Source organism: Sipha flava, unplaced genomic scaffold (assembly GCF_003268045.1).
Source record: "Sipha flava isolate LNK unplaced genomic scaffold, YSA_version1 232_pilon_pilon, whole genome shotgun sequence".
NCBI lineage: Eukaryota > Metazoa > Arthropoda > Insecta > Hemiptera > Aphididae > Sipha > Sipha flava.
The window spans coordinates 1209631-1232180 of NW_020272869.1; the positions used below are offsets into that span (position 1 = coordinate 1209631).

Sequence of the window (22550 nt, forward strand, 5' to 3'; positions counted from 1 at the left end):
GCGAGATTTTGGCTATCAGGAAGTTTTACGAAAATGGGAGTATTACCAAGGAGTATACACTCATATTATTTAACGAACTAAATTTCTGAGATCTTAAAAATACGCGTAATCAAACTAATATTTCGTACAGTCTTATGATTCCAAAATAAAATATATATGTTATATTTGACCGTGTACATGTAGTACACGAATAGGTTAACGCAACTATCGATTTCATTACCGATCAGAAATCGGACGTGTTTATTATTGTGAGTAAAAACTTATTATCTTCGATCGGTATTTAACAAATAATTCCATTACTAGCCGTTATGAATAATCTGTCGACGTTCCAAGAACTCGATAGTGAGTATAACCCGCACGACGTAATAGTATCGCAACAATCCGTATCGACGTTTTTGTTTAGAACACTAGAGGGAAAATATATCGACGAATCGGACGCGATCAAAGGTCCGATTGGCCAGTCCGCGGGCGCGCGCGCGCGATCGCCTTGAGTTGTCATGATTTTCACTGAAATCCTTGTGCGACACGGTGTCCTATTAGCTGAACGTTACACATTAGATAGTCTCGCGGTGCGTGTGTGTATCGTATTCAAATGGGCAGTGTGTAGAAAACAAAACAAACAAGGGAAGGGGCAGAGAGAGGAACGGATACCGCCTTGTCGCGGGATGCTGGGTACCTGGAAGACGAGTTTTAGACCACCAGTTACCAATTGTCGGCTCCGGTCACCCGACACGCAAAATATATTACACGAGTTCGTCTAGTTTATCGGTTAACTTTCGGTTTCGGCATTTCCCTACGTTGGTCTTCGTTTCCAGTTTAATTTTTTTTTCTCTTCTCCGTTCAGTGCGACGGTATTTTCGTTGTGATTTTATCTGTTGTGCGTTCATACCGACACGCAGCATTTCGTTTATGTTATTGGATTAAAATCTGGATTAAAATTGAGGTGAGTTTTGTTCATCTTGACTCTTGATATTCAACTATTTCGTACGTCGTGTACAATTTCGTTTTTAGTGTACTAAAAATTATATGCAATTTGATGTTGTACGTATTGTATTTTGTCCGATTGACCATTATTATTGTTCTTATCATCTTGTTACTGTGACGAATTTATAGATTATATGTTTTAACATGACGTACAATATAATATTTTGAAATAACCGAATAAATAATTCACATCAATGTTAATCCTTTTAAATATATATATTCAATAGTATTGCAATAGTATAGTATATTCAGAAAAATGTTAGCAGTAATAATCATGATTAGGGATAAATCATACGACATTGTTTTAAAAAAATAAATTGCAATTTTGAGTAAATAAAACAGTCGAATTAAGAAAATCATTAAAAAAAAATTATTGATTACAATGTACCTACGTAATGTTTATAATCAGTATATTGTATATACTTAATTTTATACAAAAATATCGTCAAAATTATTTATTTTTAAAAAATGTACTGTTATCAAACAAATTTTGTATTAACTATGATTAACAATTTTAAATATATAAGCGTTTAATGTAACTTTATGAAAGCTAAAATACGTTTTGAATTAGAATTTAAATGAATTGCTTATATTATATTATATATAATATTGAATATATAATAAAAAGGCTTATACTATAAATTATTAAAATTTATTATTTTTTTTAATAATATGGTTATTTTATGTCAATAATTATTGTATACAACTTGAAAAAATCAATGGCAAATACAAAACTCATGTCGTGTAAAATTAAAATATTTTAATTCAATACTTAATTCTTATTTACTATTTAGTTAAATTCTTAAAAAAACATTGCTACTAATAAATATATATATACGAAATAAAAACCTATTAATTTAAATATATTATATTTAAATTAGAAATACATTTCAGCTTATTACAATCTTATATTATTTAATACAATATATGGTTTTCATATTATTCATATTAATGAATTATTAAACAAATCTTAAAAATATTTCAATACTTAAACTTGATTCTTAGTTTTATTTTTTTATTTTTATGAAATACCTTTGTATAGCATTTAAACTGATATTCATTAGATTAAAAATTGAAAAACTAATAACACAATCATTATCACTAAAAATTATCTATATAAGTTTAATACAGGAACTTAATTTAAAATTATATTATTTATTTTTCAAGTTTAATTAATCGTGATCACATAGTATTAACATTTAAATCGTAAGCAGTGTTTTGATAGATGATGGTTAAATATTTGGTATTATAATCGTTTATCTGACCTAGAGTTATTTATTATTTGGTCAGATATTAGTTGTTGCAAACGTAATTATTGAGTTATGTAAAACAAAACAATTTTTGTAAAACCAATGGCTGTATTTTATTTTATTTTTTTTCAACAACACTATCAAACGTGTTATTTCCATTGTTTGACAGTAAAATATCGTCTGAAAAATATTTACATATATTTATACAAAGATATCTCAATCAATATTCTTCGACAAGTATGCGCTAACACATAACATGCGATATTACGTTGAGAAATATCGCTCCGAACGTAAAATAATAACCGTATGTGGATCAAGTTTTCGATTTATACCATTCTGTTTTACCCGGAATAAATTAGACCTGCAGGTATTAACGCGAAAATTAATAGCCGTCCAACTACGCGTACCTAGTATACCTAACCGTATGTTATGCCTTGGATATTTTTTCTCTCCTTATCTGTTACGTTTATTTGCAGTTGTAGAATCATATGATTGATTACCGGGATTACCGGTGACCGATAACCGATATTCCGTCGGGAGGAAGACGAAAAAATATACATAAAAATAAAAAATAAACAATAATTGTTTTCTACGAAAATCATGTCGGTCCTGATCACCACCATCACTATAAATGATCTAATGGTCGGACAACCTGTTTAACGCGGAAATCGTTTCGACCACGTTAACACACATTTCCAGTGCCCGGCGACGAGAGTAACGTTTTCGACGATCGATCGCAACGAAAACGCCATGACGTACGCGCGTCGTACAGCTTTTCACGGTATTTATGAAACTCTTTTCGATTCACAAAGATCCGATCGAAGTCGATCGGTGTCTCGCGAACGTGTCTGCGGGCTACGAATGGCCGCGGCGGTTTCATTATAAATATTTAGCCGGTCACGACCGCAACGGCGGTCGTGTGCAAACACTACAACAGGTACTACCCGTGTGGGGCATATTCATTCGTGTACTTGTTCGCCGTACACCTCGTGGATTTTTTTTTTCCACTTCGATCACAACCCGGCACTATCGATCGTTTGCGGGCGCTCGATTATGTGTACCGCTGTACCGGGCGGTAATTATGGTCGCGCGCGCGTGTTATGATTACATGCGCAGCGGTCGAACGGTGCGCGCGCGCGCGGGAAAATCACGCACCGGACTAATTTGTCCGCTGACGACCGCGCGCATGAAAATGATCAACCGAGGCGTGCGCACGCGAGACCGCTACTTCGGAAATAACGCGGGTACCAGTCGCATATAAAGAAAATATTTTCGGGAGGGGCTACTATGGACAGAGTTAATTTACCACTGCTATCTATGAACTACTAACAAGACACAGTAGGTACTTATCTACATTTCATTTGCAGAATGTCACAAAACGAATTGACGTTGGACGCAAATTCTAAATAAGCATAAAGCACCATTAAAATATAACATACGTTTAAAATCAATTTTAAGTTTTTTAAAACATTTCGGGAGGGAGGCTGTAGCCCACTAGGCCCCCCCCCCCCTATATACGCCACTGGCGGGTACGCAAATCATACGTGTTGCGCGAACGCGTAAGCTTTTACGTTCACTTGGCAATCAACACTTTATCGTATCCGACAACGTACAGCTTATCCTTTTTAGTAATTTTGCACCTCGTCCAATTGTAGACTGGTATAAAATGTTTTTTCACCAGTCTTATAGGTGTTTTCCATACACTTAACACCACGTAATGATGCCTGTACATACGTATTAAATATTCATCGCAGACCAGAACTAGTACTTGGATACTTGCCCACGAGGTTCATACCACAGTATTCCCTTAATGTCATTATTATTTCGCATTACATTTTCCATTTGAGAAAAAACATTTCCGAGCGATATACGTTGATCAACTCATCAACAAGGTTTTAATAACGTTTTGATAACACTGTACCTGATTGAGTAATAAAATTTAGATAATAATAAAACATTTATTTAACATTTATTTGGACAAAATAAATTATAACTTTTCTGCCTTGTTTACATAATACAATAAAGAATAAAAATGATTCGATTACAAATATAATTTTTTATTTCCACCATATCAGTTGCAATTTCAATACAATAAATAACTTTTATAATAGCTGATACACGTAATAGGTTTGATTTAAACGTAGAATTGTAGAATAACTGTATCTCGAGAATCCCTCTTTACAATATAATAAATTAAAAAATTAAAAAAAAAATATGTATTTCTCAAGTCTAAAGGTATTCTTAGCGTTTTGGTGTTTGCATATACAATACACGCAAATACTTAGTATGTATTCACATGCGTGAATAAATAAACTTCGGACATTCATAGAACAATTAAGACGAATGAATATTATGTGCTCGGAACGATAAAAGGTTTCAGCTACCTATGCAAATTAGTTAATATACCGTTTAACAGTGGTTTTTTAATGTTTTATAAATACGACCGTTTGTTTACAAGGAAAACGTTTTAAGATTGTTCAACGTCATTGATTTTAAATGTGGTCGTAAACTTCATTGTGCAAGTTGTTATGGCGCTTTTTCACTGAATTCGACTTAACTCTTAAAATAAAAATAATCGATATCCGCGAAGACGAAGTATTGGATATGTAGAAAATATTTGCTAATTGTAAAATAAACCAACATAATTCCATGGAATGAAGGGAAAAGTTATATAATTTAATAAAACCACGAAAGATCGATGGCAATCATTATTCATCGGACATTACGTATTTACAAGTGAAACCGTTTATGGAATGTAAAACGGTTTCTTCATTTTAACACATTTTTCAACCGTAATTATTACTAATTGTACTATAGTTAATAATATTATTATAATTATTATTGTTAAATCATTTTTTTTTTCAATGTGTTCTAATAAAAAAACTGTATATATTAACTAAATAATTAAAATTTCGGAATTTATTGAAATAATATTTTCTTTAATATTTTTATAAATAGTCATTCGAAGAAATATTAAATAAAAGATAATTTTAAAAAACGCACTTTTCTTACAACAAAGTTACTTTACGTTATTTTTACCAAACGTGTATCATAGATAATGTGTTTTAAATGGTTTAGTTGATAAATAATTTTCATTGTAGGTATTGTATTACACGCGTGTACTATGACTTTGATTTTATTTGAAGAATAAATATAAAAGCGTCGAATTCACTACTTGTCTAAAAAGGTTAGTCCTACAACAACAGTTTTTTTAATTGCTTTTGACTCTGTATTAGTAAAATTGTTGTCAGACGTCAATCTCTGTACAAACATTTCTTTTTAGCGTCATTATTTACTGTTAGTATAAGTGCCAGCGATTCGTGACTTGTGTGACTACAATACAAGCGTTCTTCTTTTTGAGACTTATGGCCAGTCGGCTTCAGACACACGACATCGGTTTCTACATGAAGGAAACATCGTGCCTGCGTTTGTACAAACTTACACCGAACTGCTCTTGTTACGGTGATGGAATCGATAAAGTACCTATACATCGTTTTAATCGTCGATCAATCAACAATAAAAATAAAAATAAATTAAAATAATAATAATATAATAATACCGACCGACCGACCGACTGCTGTGCCGTTTTGGAAACCGTACAGAGATCAATCTGACAGCGAAATGATGTGAACATGTGTATGCGTGTATGCGTGTGTGTGTGTGTGTGTGTGTGTGTGTGCATGCGCGCACGTGGATGTTTATTTGAACAATGCAAATAGAAAAAAAAATCGATTGGGCGGGCTACTCACGAAATCCTAACCGGTCATCGGGTAATAAGATTCGAAACGTACCTATACGCGCCACAGTAACATATCGTTTGGATTTGAAAACGTTCGGTGATAAATCGTAATCGATGATAGATGAATAAATAATATGCGTTGACTTCTAACTCGATACGATATAGTATGAAATTTTGTTTTTGTTTTGCCAAGATAGCAATAATAACGTATAGCCTATCCCGTGTACCCGTACAACAGTTTGCGCATAAAATGTTTATTACGCTGTAATATTGCGCGTTCTATGCAAATCATAAATTATGTATATAGCAGATATATTATACCTATACATTTATATATTTATACCACGATGTTTTTGGTGTTCATAAATGATGCGAGTAATAACGAAATGTAGAACATATTATTCACGTATAGGCGCATAAAAATAAGAAAAAACGAAAATAGATTTTATATTCGATCAGCTTAAGCGAGAATGCCTTCTTAAGTAAAGTGATCGTTCATATGTGGGCTCTGAGATTGTTTTCGACGGACTGTTTTACTGTGTCGTATTAAGAATGTATTTTATTTTTTGAAGTGCTCGATTAGAGAACATAAAAAAAAAAAACCAAAATAAATGCAAATAATAATGAATCATAAAAAAATTTTCTTAAATAAAGTTTGATAATGTAAATAGTGAATGGTATTTTGATCGTATGCACCGAAGATAGATTAACTGTGGATAATAATAATAACTTAAATAACGTTTTAGTATTATTTTTATCTAGATTAAAATAATATTTTTTATCTTTATCTAAATAATTTTTGGGCGCATATAAACTCCGCCAGAAAAAAAAAATAGGTAAAACTCTGCCACTGACAAAAATTACGTGAAATTCAGTTCATATAAACTTCGTCAGTGAAGAAAATCAAGTAGTAGTATAAAATTAATATGATACATTATTAAAAAAAATTATAATATAATATAATATAATATCATATCATTCACATTAAATATTTAAATTATGGTAAAAAAAATCATAATAAATAATCATTATATCTATAATCCAAAAATATATAGTTATGTCATGTATGTAAACTAAAATGATGTGATACAATTTGTTAATATTCTAAGTATTGTATTACTCCATTAGTGTACCTATTTATTTTTTCGCTTATTTACTTGAGATTTACTATTTAGTTTTATATAAGTATGGGTTTGAAATTCGATAAGAACTTTAATAAAAATATGAACATTCGGTTGACTTTTATAAAATTAATTTCTTAGATGACTATGAATTTCATAGTACGAAAGGATTTACAGGCAAAACACAAAAAAAACTGGTGGAGTTTACAATCGCCCATAATTTTTCTATGAAATTATCTGTACCTTATCCAAATAGTTTTTTTGTCAATTAAACTCAACGCTGTGAAAACGCATTCACTCTTCGTCCCGCGCTATTTGTGCCCCACGCCGTGTTAGTAGCCATCCGGTGTGCGTGCCCGATTCAAAAAACGGTGTACCCATGTATTTTATATTGTTTAAGACAGCATTTCCCAAACTATTTATCTGCCGAAGCCCTTAGAGATAATAAAAATGATCGCGGAGCCCTTAATACAAATAAAAATTAAGAACAATAACAAATAATACTAAATTGATTGCTTTATTTTCTGATTTAAATGCGCATATTTTTATGATAAATAACGATAAACCAACGCGATCAGTTAGTCTCTAGTATTAATTGCTTTTCAATGATAACTACTTCGATAATGTATTTATTATCAACAGTATTTCCTATGTAATACGAATATTACATCAGTATTTTCGTTTTTATAGATAGGTACTTTATGTACTCTTCATTTCCGTTCGCGGACCCCGGTTTGGGAAACGCTGGTTTAAAAAAAACGAAAAAAAAAACCGATATGGATACACCGCCGGACCACGTTACAATAATATCGTTTCCGTTTCAGAGATGTGTTAGACGGGGAACGCACCGTACACTCACACACACCGCGGGCGCAAGGTACCATGGACCAGCAAAACGCGACACGCGCAGCGGCGGACGACGCAGCCGCCATGCGGCGCAAGTCGTTGGGCCGGCTCGGCGACATGTCGGTGACGTGGGACGCTGACCCGCAAGGCAACCGCAAGTACTCGCGCAACGATGACATGGAACCGTGCTGTCCGAGTAGCGTTGTCGCTAGCGGCGGCGGCCGGGAGTCCAACGAGACAAGACGGTCGTTGACGGACGGTATGGTGAGCGTGGACCTGACGAGCAAGCAGCAGCCGAGCATGTCGACGATGGAGATGGAGAGCATCAAGGAACGGGAAAGGACGTCTATGTTGAGGAAGTGTGCGCAACACCTGGAACTGGAAAGCGTCAACGGGAAGTACACCCGGGAGAACTTCAAGCGCGGCATACTGAACAAGGTCGGTGCTCCTTATTTTTCCGTTTTAATAGAGCGACAGGGGTTTAGTGCTTAGCGTGTAGTGATGCCGCGTCGTGTCTCGTCGTCTCGCGTGCCGATAGGCCGAACGACGCGCGGTCACGTTCATGTCGGTTTATTGCGCGTTTTCGTGGTAGCCGAGAATTCGTTCAACTTTGCTCGTCGACTTCAATTCGGATCCCACACGACGACGGACGTGATGGATCAACATCGATACGAACAAGATCCGACGGGTGCGGTTAGCGTAAGGAACGCATCGGTACCGTACTTTATTCTCTCGCGTTGACGTGTTTGTCGTAATTGTACCACGTGTTCTAAAAAAAAAAAATCCGTTGTAACGTGAACCCGGTTTAAAAAACCGCCTAAATATCAAACGTGTTTTCGACGACGTGTAATTCGATAGTACACTAATCTCGTCTCGAATTTTTGTCACACTCGGTTCACTCGGACGGTTCGCGCGACGTACGCAGGATCTTCTTTCCCACACGGGTATGATTCGACAACGCGATCCGCGCAAACCTTACCAGTCATTGGAACCCGGTCGTGCACCGTGTTAATATACAGTAGTTGTTGCGCGTCCCTTGTAGCCAGTTGCGTGGCGAACTCAAAATTTTTCAGAAGCAAGTATATTTTATCAATAACCACCCAACCCCCAAAAATTGAGAGGCGACTGTTTCTCGATTATCCACATCGCCACGCCACTGTCCATAGCCCTACAACTCTGCTGGTGGCTGATGCCATTAGCCGGGTGCATGCGAAATCGTTTTGACCTTCCTGCGACTCCAGACGCTTCTAGCCTCTGGGTTGTACCACAACGTGTTTCTACCGTTTACCGTTCCGCGACCGACTGCACGTGGGACGAATCGATTAGACGACGCATTGTACAGGGTTTGAACTTATTCATCACTCGAAATGTAAGCCTAAATCGTCTTCGCCGTTTAATTCATAACTGTCTAACTGTATTAGAGGGTCGCGTTCGAATTGACTTGTTTAAAATACAAATTCAAGTGTGCGCAGCGGAAAAAGTTGAATCTAACTTTTTCGTTCGATTCAAAAATATTCGTACAATTTCTAATGGTTTTTTTTATGAAATTATAAAATATTGTCTTTTGATTTATTGACATTTTACGATGACAAACAATTAAGGTGTGCCTATTTATTCGGAGGAACTGCCATCATTTTTTATGCTAGTGTTGTAAATCGGTTTCCAAATATTATTCTATAGAATTTTGTTTTGTCAAAATTATTTATTTTACTGATAATATTTATTACAATAGCTTCAATACTATTTATTGATTATATAAAGGATTTATTAAATTGCCTTACAGTTCATACGTAAAAAAATTTTTAGAAACTTCGAATGAAATGTATCATGAACTTTCTCGATAAGTAACAGCTATATATAGCGTATAAAATGATAGAAAAAGTATATTATAAGTAATTTTGAAACATCTATTTTTAAAGATATTTTTTGCCCTATCTCTTATTATTTATTTATCTACCGTGGTTATTATTCAATCATTTGCTTTTTATCGTCATATGGAGTTAGCTCTAGACCATTTTACTATTATTCTTATTATTTTTTCAGACCAATGTTCTATTGATACATGACCGTCCTTCGTTATATTTCATTGAACATAGATTTATCGAATCCAAAATATTATCGAAAGATTAATAATCGTAATAACTATTTAATGGATTAGATTAGAATAAATCTATGTTACTAAATAATATATGGAGGCAGTATTAATTTTTCTTAATTGTTCTACTTTCTAAATATAAAATGATACAAGAAAAAAATCAATTGAATTATGAACTACATTTATATATATATATATACTTGTTCGCGCATGTGTGTGTGTACATATATACTCATAAATCAACTAGAATTAACGTAAATGTCATTAAAAATGTTTAATTAATTTTAATATTAAAATATGATAAGTAGATATGTTATATCGGGCTATAAACTTACTGAGCCTCATAAACTGGTGGTATAGGATATAAAATATTAATTATTGTGTTTTTTTAAATAGTTATTGACTCGTGGTTTTTGTTCTGTTCGGTTTAAATTCATTAAAAAAAAAACGAATGAACTACGTCTTATCTGACCGATCGCAGCCAGTTTGAAACCGTGTCACGAGCCAAAACGTTCCTCGGCCCGCCGGCTAGCCGTATTATGTTGGACACCTATGCGGTCATACCTACTCATTATCAAGACGCTATTGCGTTTCGTAATAATATAATATCTCCTAACATCATTCGATAAAGGTAGAAACGTTGTACGTGTTTCGCTTTTATAAACGTTCCCTAGCAGGGGGTGCGTATACACTACGGATGCAAAAATAATATAATAAATAAAAACCGTCGGACAGTTTCATTAGCATAAAACGATTCGCACGCATCGGAAAATAACGCCCAACATCCCATTAAACTCGCCGTTCGACGTCGACGACAGTTTTATAAGGAAATTCACGGGAAATGGGCGAGGGACGCGCGCGTGCATTGCATTCAAACGCACTTCGTTGCGGAGTTCAGTGCATATAATACGCCTTCTGTGCACGTGTGCATTTCTGCGAGTTAGGCGTGTTCGGTTGGAGAAAGAAATGAATCATGACACGTATCATCGACGCTTTAAACGGTCTGCGTTGCGAAGAAAATCAGAAAATATTGATGGTATCGCCGCCGCCCGTGACGGACGGCTAGGGGGAAATAAAAAACAGAGACATAATAATGTTCATAGACAACAATGATACGATAACAAATAATTAAACGTATATTAACTTGTCACGGCCCGTGCCGACGTACATAACGGACAATCGTAAGATAAAACTTGTACTGTTATTGTCTTTATTATTTATGCCTCGTCTGCCGATCGGCCGTAAAACAACGTAGTCGCATCGACTGTTTTCTCGCGTCCGAAACGCATCGGAATTTCGATCTCATAACCGTGGCAATATTATATTACACAGTCGGCAACGAAAATCCGAACCATTCGATGCGACGCGCGGACAACACAAGGCACGCGAGAGAACAACCGTTTATTATTGTTCCGTCTGCGATACTCCGGGATTTTCGACGGTTCGCGCACCTATCCATGTTTTTCGTCGTTCTGCCGGAAGTATTTTGTTACGTACCACGTGCGAGGAGCGTACGAATACGGACGCACTCCGCGTGCAGCACAAAATGTTAAACGGGAGTCTCATTATTTATGCGAGCAAATCTCGGCTTATACCGTTTACAGAAACACGTGGATGAATACATTTTTAAAAGGCAATTCGACCACGCACAGTGTACGTCGCAAAATCTCCCGTTTGGAACGGGTGGATCGTTTTAGACCCGGTCGGGTAAACGAAACGACGGGTTTTTCGGCTCGAACGGACGGTACGCACCGCGGCCCGCAGACGAATAACAGTATTGAATACATTACGTGGAAACAATTGTGTTCGACAGACAACGGACGGCGATGTTGCGGCGGCGTACGCGATCAAATAAATCGGCCGTGGCGGTGACGGCGGGGGACAAGAAGATCCGAACGAATCCCCGGCCGCGACGTGCGAGCGGTGTGTGTGCACACACGCAACAGTGTGTTTTCGAGTACGCGTGTGCGGCGCGCGCATACACTTACAGCGCGACCGAGGAGCTATTGTTTTCGTGTTAACAATTAACAAATCGTGTAGCGCATTATCATAATGACACACGGGCGCTGGTGCCGGTGCGAGCTCGCGCAACCGGCCGAGTGCGAGACGGCCACCCGCGCCCGTGCCCACGTACGGATAACGTACGCGTGCGGTTAGAAAGTGGAGAGTGCGCAGGTACAAACCGACTCATTTGTCTGTTGCGCCGACAAAATGTCCGGCGGGTCATAGGTGATACCGCCGCGCGTTCGCTAATAACCGTGTCTTCTTCGCGCGGCCGATCCATCTCGTCTCCCCGACTATATAGCTCGGTGGTCGTTGCCCCGTTTGCGCGCGGCCATTTCGTCGCTTTTGGACGAAAATCGCCGATACAATGCACTCGTACGCGCGAACACGTTCGTCCGGACAACGGACGACAACGATTAATAACGATATTAATAACGACGCGGCGGCATCACAGCTACACGTTACGGGAGACCGGAGCAATTTTTTATACCGACAACCGCGTTGGATTATTTTTTGTGAAAAATACGCGTTGAACGGGTGCGTTGAACCGCGCAACAATACCCACGGATATTGTTAAGAACGCGCGGCAGTCCGGAATACCTTTGGATTGGCGGGCCGGTTAATGTTTTCGGTGCGGCCGCTTTCGTGCGATTATCCAATAAACTCTTTCGTAACGAATAAAATCGAAAAAATATTGGTTTCCCGGACGGAATGAAAAAAAAACGGGTTTCGCTATCATAATCAAAACGAAATTTAATACATTCGTTAACGCGTTCATATTTTATACGGTGTTTGACACGAAAAACTTAAAAAACGTTCGTCTCGTGTACGCGCGGTAGAGAAAAATAATTTGGCTACACAAAATAAAAGCACGTTTTTACGGGCAGCAGTTCTTGGATAGGTTTTATAGGTGTGAAATAGGCGTTCTACCGTGATGCCATCGTTATATCGCGTACGAATTTATTATTTGCATATATATTATGATAGTAGTGTGATATTTCAATCTCGTTTTCCGACTGCACGGTATTTCGTACAGTCTTGATTTGAATACAATATTTTATTCCTACGTAGACGAAAGTTTTTTTTTTATCTCGTATAAACAATCATTTAATACGAAAGCATAGTTATACGTAGGTTTTTTTAAAAACAATAAATATTGCTATATATTAATATAAATATCTATATTAAGTGACATTTATCTTTTCAATGACGATTTAAGACATTTTTGATTTGTTACAAGCTAACGCAGAGGGTTTGACGGACGTGTACAATCATAATATGTCACTATCGTATAATGTTGTATAAAAAAATCATTCGTTAAAAATCATTCAAGAACCATAAAAAAAAAAAAAATGACTGCTGATGGTTATTTCCTTTTAGTATAATGTATTATCGTATACGTCTAACCAATATACGCACACTGGGCTTTAAAATGTATTTTCAATAACTTTCATTCGCATGACTTCAGTCGGTATATATTATTATAATATAATCGCTTGGTTTTGCTATATTTTATAATCACATAGACAGGGCGGCACCAAGTTTGTGTTGAAAAGCCGCCTTAATAGCTTGTAGAAAAATAAATGATGTATGACAATGGTTGTAAATATATATGGATTACGAAATGTTGTTTAAGATCACGTTCGTTAAAGTCTATAATAATATTTTATTAAGTCCGATAATGATATTGTCCGCAACACCCTTTTATCGCATTCGCGTTTGAAACCAGTAGTGTGTACCTAACTCTGAAAAAGGTGAATCCAGGTTGATTTGCTATTCGTATCATGTACGAAACTTTCGAAACACTCGTAATTGGACAGTATATCTATTTTAATGCGGAACCCGATATTACCATTCGCGTCCCTGTGACTTCGGGGTGTATTATATTAACACAGTTTTCGGTTTGTTTTTAGAATCAGATAAACGATACAATATTGACGTAGTGGCAATAGATTTAAAGTGTGGGTATAACCAGTTGTATGTACTACGTACTTCGTTCTAAGCAAATATTTAATGCTTTATTAAAACCTCTGCAGATTAATTTCGAAATTGTAATAATTGTTGAGATTTTTTTTAGTTCTCCGTTTTTGAAAACAACATGATTTTATGTTTTTTATTTTATTAACATGCGTGAGCTGATAATTTATAATTTAACGCATATTATTGCCTGTTTATTTAATAGATTCAATTTGAATTTTGTTTTAAAATTTGAGAACTATAGTTTATTAATTATGTATGAACGCTTCGTGGGTTGGTGGGAAGTTATAATGTTTGAAAATATATTCGATTTAACGAGTAATAATTTTGTTAAAAAAAAAAAAATAATGAATTCAGGTAATTTGTATGAAATAATTGTAACAGAACTGTAAATTATAACGTTTTTATTTATACATATTTCAAAAATCATAATTATTCTATTTAGTGTTAAGTTAATGCACTATGACATTATGTATAAAAAAAAAAAATTTATCAATTATTTAGATTAACTGAAAACTATAGTAAGCAAAGAGTGATTTTGAATATTATTAAACATAAAAAAAGCAGCACAAGTATATGAACTTGTTTATGCATCATAATATTACATTTTAGTTAAACTAGTGCAATGATTTACTTTTATTCGTTATACTTAATCAATCTTAACCATATTATTCATTTGTAGTTACTGAATTATAAAGCAATAATGGTTATAAACGAGTCCATGTGTATTCGTTTTTATTTATTTATTTACATATGCTCACAAACTCACACACACATACGCTGACATATGTATTTACAACACTTGACTACGGGTGTTGCGTGTATTTTATCCCGTTATGCAAATATGAACGTCCAACTTTGGGTATACATTATTTTCAACGATAAATTCGATAATTAGAGCGAGTTGAGCATATATGTGACTGTCATACTATAATCGAATTCAAAAATTAACATAATCCCAATAAAAATACGAAATAAAAAATAAACCACATAGTTAATGAGGTCGAATTAAATATAGAATAATCTAGAAATCAACTTGATAAAATATAAAAATACTTATTGTTTAAAATACATTTTCTCTAATGCTATTAAAATATAAAGAATAATTTTTCATATTTATAGTTTATTTTTATAAGTTTATCGTTATAAAACAAATAATTCTAATTCGATCAAAATATTATTTATGTGATTTATTATTCTAGTAGGACGTTAAATGTTTGGAAACATAATAATTTTAAAATTAGTTACGTTATAGAAACTAGTTAGTATTCAAACTTAAGTTTCACAGTGGGAAGATTGGAAATTTTCTGCTATGTATGTATCTTTCATTATCAAATAAATATGTGTCATGCGCTCAAATGTTACCACGAGTAATGTAAAACACTGTTTTAAAGAATTTTGTTTAGAATACATTTGTTGAGCTATTAAATTTTTCATTTTATTTGAAAGTCTGTGACCAGTTTAATAAATAAATATGTGTCTATTCATATATACATTAATAAGATTTTACAACCGTATTGATTTATTAATCACTTAATTAATGAATTTATAGTCTTATTATTTTTTTTAATACGAGATAATTCGTGGACACATTTGATCAATAAAATAACACGATGACTTTATACGTTACACATTTAATAAGGAAATTGCTTGTTTATGTTTCGGTTATTAGTAGTATTGACAGAATGATTTTTATTGTGTTAATTTGATACGTTTGAATTCCAATGGCAGAACTTTATAATTTACGTGCTTGTAAAACTGTTATAAGACCAATATTTCTTAGTATATTTTATGGAATTATTATTTAATTATGAGACATTTTATTTATAACATTATACACTTATATTTATACTATTTTAATTTTAATGATCAATAAATTAATCCGAATAAATAGTTCACAATGCGTAAAATGGTATTTAATAATGTGCTTTACTGATTTATAAAATTTTATTTATAAATGTTCGATTGTGTCTTGTGAAAGAAAGAAAAAATCAAAAATGAGAGATATTTAGATATATTTATTACTATTATTTTATTCTATAAAAAAAATGATTTCTACTCTGGTACTCGTATTGTTGATAACAATTAATTGTTTAATATTCAATAAAACAAATTATAAATAACAGACTCTTAATAACGTAGAAAACATTTAAAAGCTTTTTTTTTTTGTATTTTTTAAATTTTATTTTGAATACATGATGGACTGATTTCATGAATCAAATAAATTAAATAACTACAAGTTGTCCAAAAAACATTTTACTCGTAGTGCAAACGGTATGTAATGAACGAAATGATGTCGGAAATTAAGACGTTGTACCTACTCATTTTCTATCGATACCCGGTGTTACCTATAACATAGTGGGTTCGTACAACTAACCAACCATTCAGTAATGTTTAAACGATAATTTAGTATCACAACTATTTTCGGTTCTCTTGGAGGTTGTTATAATAAAATATGACTGAATATCGATCGATACGCGTTCACTGTGTACAATATTTTTCGTGTGGAATTTTTTCTCTTTTATGTATTGTTTGATTATTCGATCATCTGACATTCTGACAATTTCACATATTCAAATAATATATCGAATGGAGGACTAAACTAACTGAACAGAGGAGTTCATAAATCCGTTAAACCTGTCGCCTCCAGACAGAACGGCACTGGATCTAATTACCCGGCGAAATGCACGTCGCCCATTGTTTGCAAATGGACCACCACCCCAGTGCAAATAAAAACCACTGACCGCCGTGATTCCGGATAAATGCATCTGAAAAAATAAAAAAAAACATAAAAACAAATGCATTTCTATTTCAAGTTATTACCGTTTATCTCGAGGGTCCCGTTGTATAATGTTACATTATTGTCGACCTCTGGACATATAGTTCTCCGCGGATCCATAAAGATGGTATAAATCAACGTCAGAAATTTGCACTGCGGTTAATTTTTCCTGCTTTTTTGTTATTATTTGTTATAATTCATTATTTTGCCCATTGAAATCTTCATTAAAATCTTGAAGTACGGGTGCTATTCGTGGGCTGACATTAACATTTATTTCCCCGTTAGACCCATGCAGTACATTGCATTGAACAGCTTTTAACGGATTATTCCGTGATTTTTTTATTAGATTATTATACTATTAGAAATGATGGTGTGTAGATCAAAAATAAAGTACTGATGCACGAGGTTTCCAGCTAAATAATTCACCTGGTGTAATAATTAATAAAAAAAATTTTGATAGCTATAATCAGTCTTCATTAAGTTAATGTCTATCACGTATACGACTACTACGAACCGTTAAAAAAAAATGCACGATTTAAAATAATTAAAACAAAACGTGTGAATAATGATGGCGTTTTAACCCTTTAGCCATTTTAATCTATTTTAATTAACCAGCGAGAATACAAGTGTCTTGATTTATAATTATTGTCATTATATATATATATAGTACTCGTATTTTTAACAATTCGACTGCTATAATAATAATTAAATAAAAAAGCAACCGCCGCATAGTAGCTACCTTAGCTCGGCCGTAAGTGACACACGTGTAATAAAATAATATATATTGCTTGTAGCGCGGTGTGTTTGTATAGCTCTTTATAAGTATTGATAAGATCATTAATTATTACATTTTCGGTGTAATTGATACACCTAGCCGTGTATTCCTATTGAAAATTTACAATATATAATAATTTTATCTTAAAACGAATCTTAGATGAACACAAGGATTCGTCAAATAAACCAAATACGATATTTTATGCGTTCATGAACGAAAGATTCATATTTTATTTTACGCGCAACTCTGTACACAGGTTATTGTGTTTATCGAAATAATATTTTTTCGATGATACTCGAAAACTAAATATATATCATTTTTAAAATAATTTTTCAGCACACATGTGATGACATACAAGGTACTATTATTGTTTATGTTGGTTTTGAGCACTGCAGTGGGTCACGCATGCAGGCATTGTAAATATTATAATTTATTACGCAACTTGCTTGTACGATAAGGATCGCCGGTACGTATGGATATTATAGCACGTATTACCGTATAAAACACAATCTGTTTTTGTCCAGTGATTAGTTTTACACCTGTAGGTACATTTAAAAACGAAATAAATTAACTACCACGGACGTATTGCCCAATTAACGGATTTAGAGGGGGTCGTACACGCGTTGAGTCGAACACGCCCCTGCGTGACGTCATCGTGTGAGCATATAACCCCTTGTTACGGGGATTTTTGATTTAACGTGTTCGTGATGTGCTATAATAATAATTCGTTTATATACGATCACGTGTAAGAAAAGCAATCTTTCTGTTTCTTTTCATGTCCTTTTTTTTTTTTTTTATTATTATTATTATTATTATTCTATATGAAAGAGGTCCTTGATCGCAACAATGTGACGAGTCCAGCGACCGTTTCGTGCAGCGTTTCTACCTGGCAATAAATAATATATCGGTTATGCCCCCACCGTGCGCGATAAGTAATGAGTCGAAAAATACACGATCACGACTCCGGCACTACACGAAGTTCATGTCGACTCCGGGTAAAACGTTGTGTTCTCGGACACCCTTGATTCTCGCCCAGATTACACACGACGCGCGGCGTGTGTTGGATTTCCTTCTGTTACTTTTTTCCATTTTTTCAGCTAGGTAGTCGTAACGATTGTCAGAAATAATAATGTAATAGCAATAACGATATCGGCTAAAATATCAAAATTATAATTAATGTTAATAAATTGTTCTGCTCCGTCTAATCTATATCCAAAAAACAAACATCTTCGTAATTGCACTACAAGTGATGAAACCGACCGCTTGTCAGTATTTTACTCGTGTTTAAACATAACGGCATTTCGTTTGAACTGCAACGGAGGGCTACCGGCGGCGACGACGGTCGCGCCGTCGACAGAAATGATTTATCGGCTGAACCGAACCAGACGAACGCGCGCGCGTGTTGTGTTTGTGCATAATAATCTAATGTTGTTGAAGATGAAACACACTTAGGCTTTTCGTCCGATGTACACCTTGTTGTCAAACCACTGGCCAAAACTGCAGTGTTCGTCTAATGACGACAGTGACTGCTTATTGAAATATACTAAAAAGTTTTTTTTTCTATTCTCTACGCTTCTGTCCGTTTTCAATTATTATAACTCCATCAACCAACGGATATATCGGCTCCTTAGAAACAATAAACATTATTTCTCCGATCACTGTTAATATTCTGTGGAACACGGCACGTAGTTCTTTGTTTGATGACTTCACAACGTTTAGTTTTTGTACATGAATAAGATTAAAAATTTACATCTGAAACCGACAACATATGGTTGTGTTTTATAGTACCTATTTACAGTTCATTACACATAATAATTGTAATGTTTGATACCTCGATTCTCAATAGTTTTCATACAGTATAAACTAGTAACATCACACGATGTTAGATCGCAATCAATTAGGTATAATTATTTTTTAGTAATTATTCGACTAACATCTTATTCGCAACAAGTTTTTTGTCCTCCGATGCTCAGTTTTCAGTAATTTTAAAATCGAACTTTTATACAGTCATATTATTTAAATTTCATTATTTGAGGCTAAACTAAACTGATATGTTTGAATCCCACCGTGTAGGAGCGTGAAGCTGTTTTTTCTAACAATAAACAAAATAGGTAACTAATATAAAAGTATAAATACAACGTGACATATCTCAATACCTTAATACCTACTTAATTAAAAAGTTGTTTTAAATATTTGACGTAAAAAAATACATTAACTAGTTTATATAATTTTCAAAAAATGAAAATATTTTCTGAGAATTTTTTTCTCATGAACCGAATTGTTTTTTTTACTGTGCGATTTATTCACTGACAGTTTATTTATATGCTATGCATTCATACGTATAGTAACATTTATAATAATTATAATATATTTTTAATGACAAATTAGATACCCGCTGTTAACTTCTTGTTTTTTTTATTTTATTTTTTTATAAATTGTCCTCTTGGATCTGCTATTGGACTTTTTATTATTATAATAATTATCACTTTACGTGTTCACATTTAATCATTGTTCATTATCATTTATCATAATTCACATACCTAACACAATTATGTTCTAATTGAAAAAATAAATATAATTTTAATTGGTAGTTAAATGTTCTAATTTTGTTATAGGTCTCTATAATGATTATAGTCTACAACTTTTATATTTTAATTAACTACATTATCAAACACATGGTTTATTACACGAATATTTGTACTCGTATATTAATTAAATTTGATATTATTAGTTTATGCATTCATTATATTTTTACTTATCACTTATTAAATCAATATTGAGAGTTATTAATTATTTTTATTTGCTACAATAATTTTTCTTTCAGCAGTTTAAATATGAATACTATTTTAATAGGTGTACTTATATAATCTTTAGTGCTAAGTATAGCAAAAGAAAAAAAATATAAAAGTATGTTTAATGAAATTTGATGAAAATAGTTTTTTTTTATAGAATGGTTTTCTAATTTAATAAATATACTGCGAACGAATTAGGTAGTTATAATAAGAATCAACAAATAAAAAATATCCAATAAAAATGATTATTAATATCACGTTTAATGTTTAGATATTTTGAATTTATATTTTTTGAAAATTATGATATAATGTATCATGTGTGTATTTAGTGATTAATGTATTTGATGACTTCATAGTTGAAAATTCTGATGATGACATGAGTAGGTTTTAGTTAATACATTAAAATCGGAATAGTTATAAATAACCAGAAAGAAGTGTTATAAAACACGAATGATAAAAAAGTCATTTAAAATGAGCGTACATGTTTATGAACTACAATTTTTCTCGGTATTATACTAATATTTATAAAATTTATATTACTAAAAAAAAATTTTTAAATTAAAATCTCGTATTAGTAATTAATTAATTAAATTGCATTATTATGTCTTTTATAATAAGTAAAAAATGTAACTAACAGTGTTTCTGTAATATTTTGAACGTTATTAAATACATCTGACAGATTTGACAGACTTGTTTTATAACAGTTTTATCAAATGTATTCATAAAAAATCGTTATATTATACAAATAAAAAAAATTATCATATTTTTCAGTAACATTTTTAATAAAAGCTAAATAATATATAAAAAAAATTATATCAAAACCAAAAAATTTTATATTATAATAAACTCTTTTAATTAGTTAATGCTTATAATAATATATAATAAGTGATTATGTATCCTCGACCTATTTTAATATTCATTATTTTGTAAAATTTTAATGGAAAAAAAATTATCATAAAGACTGATATTATCGTATTTCTATTAAGTTTTTGATTTGAACGAGTCATGACTTACGAGTATAGATCGTAAGGATTGGTAGAAAATTACAGGGAGATTAATGAGGCCACTCAAATTTGAGGATTAGTTATTTCGATTTTAAATACAAATATTATCATCTCAACATTATATGTATTTAAAGCAATGTTCAGAAATGGATTAATTAAAACAACTAAAAACCGTTAAGTGTTTGAAATAATGTATCTATATATTTACATAAATAATACATTAACACTATAACATTACAATAAAAGCTTTAATTTGAAACATTTTACTCGAAAAAATAAATCTATAAATATTTTTATTACGATTTAGAATTTTTACTATTATCCATTTACAATAATTAATAGTCACAGTTACTAAAAAATAGCATTTTTAAATGAAATTATCAAGCACTTATTTTTTTTTCAACAAAAATATTATATACCAGCGATGTGTAAATTGTAAACATAATAGTGTAGAATTGTAGATATTATGTTTTTATTTTTTAGTTTCGTTATTTGAGTTTTGTCTGAAAGGAATATAATATTGTAAAACACTTATCTCGTGGAGATTTCCAATAATGATGCGAAGCTTTATCGTGCGTGTCTGATATGAAACGCTGAAAGGTTGTTGACTGTCGACATTTGTCAACTAACCATATGTTAAAAGGAAATAGCCATTTGGCCCGAAATCGGTTAAATTCGTTCTTTCAACGGATGTACAAATCGATTAGTGACTACATGTGTTCATCGATGCTATGACGCACGAGTCTTGTTGTATTGGCATTTTGTTCACTTTGTTCACCAAGGAAACCGAGGAAAAAATATTATGCTTTTCTATAGAACTCGTGCAAGGTTTACGACGTCGGACGTGAATAATGGTGGCGTGCATACCGGTTTTTCGGACTTTGTGGACCACAAAAGATAGGTGATAACGTTTGTGGTCGGCAGAGAGATACTATATAATAACAGGTTTTATCATTTTTAATAGCTTCCCTCCGGTGTCTAAGCCTACGAAACGCCTCTGTATGTGTGATATAATATACTAAAACACGCAAATATATTATTTGCGTTTACGTGCATATGCGTGTATTGTGTGCGAGTGCGTGTATATGTGTGCATAATTTAGGTATGTATAACGAATTATATATTTTTTATAATAAACTCATATGCGCTCACATGTTCGTATATGGATTCGGTTGCCATCGAAT

General features: G+C 33.1%; 1 protein-coding gene across 1 annotated transcript in view; it reads left to right on the forward strand.

Moving 5' to 3' along the window:
• Positions 1-675: 675 nt before the first annotated feature.
• Positions 676-22550, forward strand: part of LOC112683644 (NADPH oxidase 5) — an 81426-nt gene continuing 59551 nt past the window's right edge. The window contains exons 1-2 of the mRNA XM_025554765.1: positions 676-943; positions 7919-8378. Coding sequence (XP_025410550.1) covers positions 7977-8378 — 402 coding nt within the window. The 5' untranslated portion in view covers positions 676-943; positions 7919-7976. The remainder of the gene's footprint in view (positions 944-7918; positions 8379-22550) is intronic.